At 28.7% G+C, this 3,090-nt stretch overlaps 1 protein-coding gene across 1 annotated transcript in view; it reads right to left on the reverse strand.

Moving 5' to 3' along the window:
• Nucleotides 1-3,090, reverse strand: part of LOC106467180 (leucine-rich repeat flightless-interacting protein 2-like) — a 60,713-nt gene that overhangs the window by 3,508 nt on the left and 54,115 nt on the right. The window contains exons 10-11 of the mRNA XM_013927500.2: nucleotides 2,099-2,219; nucleotides 1,151-1,230 (exon numbers count right to left, since the gene is read on the reverse strand). Coding sequence (XP_013782954.1) covers nucleotides 1,151-1,230; nucleotides 2,099-2,219 — 201 coding nt within the window. The remainder of the gene's footprint in view (nucleotides 1-1,150; nucleotides 1,231-2,098; nucleotides 2,220-3,090) is intronic.

Consider the following 3,090-nt stretch of genomic DNA (forward strand, 5'->3'; position numbering starts at 1 on the left):
CATGTTGGTATGTACATATTTCATGTTGGTATGTACATCTTTTGTGTTGGTGTGTACATCTTTTGTGTTGGTGTGTACATCTTTTGTGTTGGTGTGTACATCTTTTGTGTTAGTATGTACATCTTTTGTGTTAGTATGTACATCTTTTGTGTTAGTATGTACATATTTTGTGTTAGTATGTACATATTTTGTGTTGGTATGTACATATTTCGTGTTAGTAATGTACATATTTCGTGTTAGTAATGTACATATTTTGTGTTGGTGTGTACATATTTTGTATTAGTATGTACATATTTCGTGTTGGTATGTACATATTTTGTGTTGGTGTGTACATATTTTGTGTTGGTGTGTACATATTTCGTGTTAGTAATGTACATATTTCGTGTTGGTGTGTACATATTTTGTGGTGGTGTGTACATATTTCGTGTTGGTGTGTACATATTTTGTGTTGGTGTGTACATATTTCGTGTTGGTGTGTACATATTTCGTGTTAGTAATGTACATATTTCGTGTTGGTATGTACATATTTCGTGTTGGTATGTACATATTTCGTGTTGGTATGTACATATTTTGTGTAAGTATGTACATATTTCGTGTTGGTATGTACAAATTTCGTGTTGGTATGTACAAATTTCGTGTTGGTATGTATTCAGGTATTTTCTATCCTGTCAGCTAGACGATATTATAGAGACTATTTTATGTCAAATATTTTAGTTCTCTGAGAGGAGGTAAATAAATTAAAGCGGCGATGACTAGAGAACAAGATGTTTCAATTCTCACACGAGGGGAGATTGAGGTTGTTTTTAAATATTTTTTTTATAAAGTTAAAAACTTCAAACTTATATATTAAATTTAATACTTAATCTGATTTTATGTTTCAATTTCACCTGCAATAATAACATAATACATATAATGTGTTTCTCTTATATATATGTGCGTACAATAGGGTTCCACAGCAAATTAATTTTCAAATAAGGGTTCCTGGTAGCATAAAGGTTGAGAACACTTGAGTTACAATATCATAACTGTATTAATGATTCTGACTCAAAGGACATGTATTTCTTCTTGAATGTTGTATCATGAACTCATGATAAAAAAATGATCAAGCTAGTTTTGGATATTTCATTCATTAAAAAAAAGCTATACTCACACTACACAGTAGTGTAGAATTCTCCTGCTCTAACTTCTTCAGTTTAAATTTATAGTCACTGACTTGCTTATTAGTTTCTCCTATTAAAAAAAAAATATTTAATTCCTTAAAAATACACCCAACAGTTAATACAAATCACTGTCAATTACTAGACCAAAATACCCAATTAAAAGTTGGATAAATAAAAAAAACATTTAACACTTATTAGTTATTATTAGACAAAAACACCTAACAATGAAACTACCATAGATAAACTTTCATAACTAATTTAAATTAGAGACAAAAAATACTCAATCATTAAATAATGTGTAGAATAATAAGAAAATCTTATTCGAGACTAAAAGTCACTTCTGATCAACTGTTTCTAAAAAAAATCAATGATCACTTTATTACAACAAATCTCAAGCAATTTAGTACTAATATAACTCGTACTGCTACTATGGTAAGTTATATAAATTGCCCAAATACAGAAAAAAAGACTAGAACGACCACATAAAATGCACAGGTTTATAACATCGAAGGATGCCTGAAACCATCAACAGCTTCTTCCACTCACATTTTTGAATAACGAAGTAATCCAATTAATGTTTAAGAGAATCTACACAATCTATAAGTGAATTCTTAAGCTGTACGAGAACAGTATCGAGTTGTCAATAAACGTCTAACAGAAAACAACAATAATAATTTGTCAACAATATTCCATTATTTGAGTAATATAAAATCTCAAAAAAATGGCACGATTGGACTTGCATATATATTTCTAATGTTAGCTTTTCCACGTTGTTATTCCTAAGACATAACAAGCACTCATATATATTTTAAAGGTAAAATAACTTTTTTTTTCTTTATAAGTTTGATATTCAGTGCATGAAAATAAACATTTCAAATTCTTTCACAGTTTAACTTATCAAACAATTGCAATCTAAGCGACACAAGAGATTCACTTACTCTGGACTTCAAGAAGTTTCATTTCAGGACCATTTGATTGTGGACCATGTACTAATGTAAGTTGTTCCATTTTTGCTGTCTTCTGCCTCTCCTCTTCCAAGTCTAGTTTTAATCTACGAATCTGGTAACAGAAACATCTTATTTATAATACATTAGTCAATGGAGCAACCAAAAAGCGAGATCAAATAACATGACAAGATGATGGATAGATAAACAAGCTTACTATGTAGTTGAATGAACAGTAAATAATGCATTTCTGTAGTTACATACATTTAATTTTCTGACAGAATAAACAGATAGGTAGATAGTAAAATATCAGAGAAGGATGAACAAACAGATAAATAATCTGTTTTATAGTCAGATAGATGAATAAAGTACTTTCCAGAATACAAATAAATGAATGTACTGTACAGTTCAACAGATAGCATTATGATAGTTAAATATGGACGATAAAATCAATGACTAACGTAAGTTATATTTGGATAACAGGTTAATTAACAATAAACTTAATTGGACAATTAAATGAATACTACACTTTCAGGTGGATAGAGAGATGAAAAGATATATTACTGTGTTTTACATTTGGATAGAAAGAAGAGTATTTCACTTTTTAGTGGAACAGTCAAGTAAATAAATATGGTACTATTTGTGTATATTGTGGTACTATTTGTACATATTATAGTAGTATTTGTATATATTGTGGTACAATTTGTATATATTATAGTAGTATTTGTATATATTGTGATACTATTTGATTGTATATATTATGGTACTATTTGATTGTGTATATTATGGTACTATTTGATTGTACATATTTTGGTACTGTTTGATTGTATATATTATGGGACTGTTTTATTGTATATATTATGGTACTAATCGATTGTATATATTATGGTACTATTCGATTGTATGTATCATGGTACTATTCGATTGTATGTATCATGGTACTATTCGATTGTATATATTGTGGTACTGTTTGATTGTATAATGGT

This window comes from Limulus polyphemus, unplaced genomic scaffold (assembly GCF_000517525.1).
Source record: "Limulus polyphemus unplaced genomic scaffold, Limulus_polyphemus-2.1.2 Scaffold2517, whole genome shotgun sequence".
Classification (NCBI taxonomy): domain Eukaryota; kingdom Metazoa; phylum Arthropoda; class Merostomata; order Xiphosura; family Limulidae; genus Limulus; species Limulus polyphemus.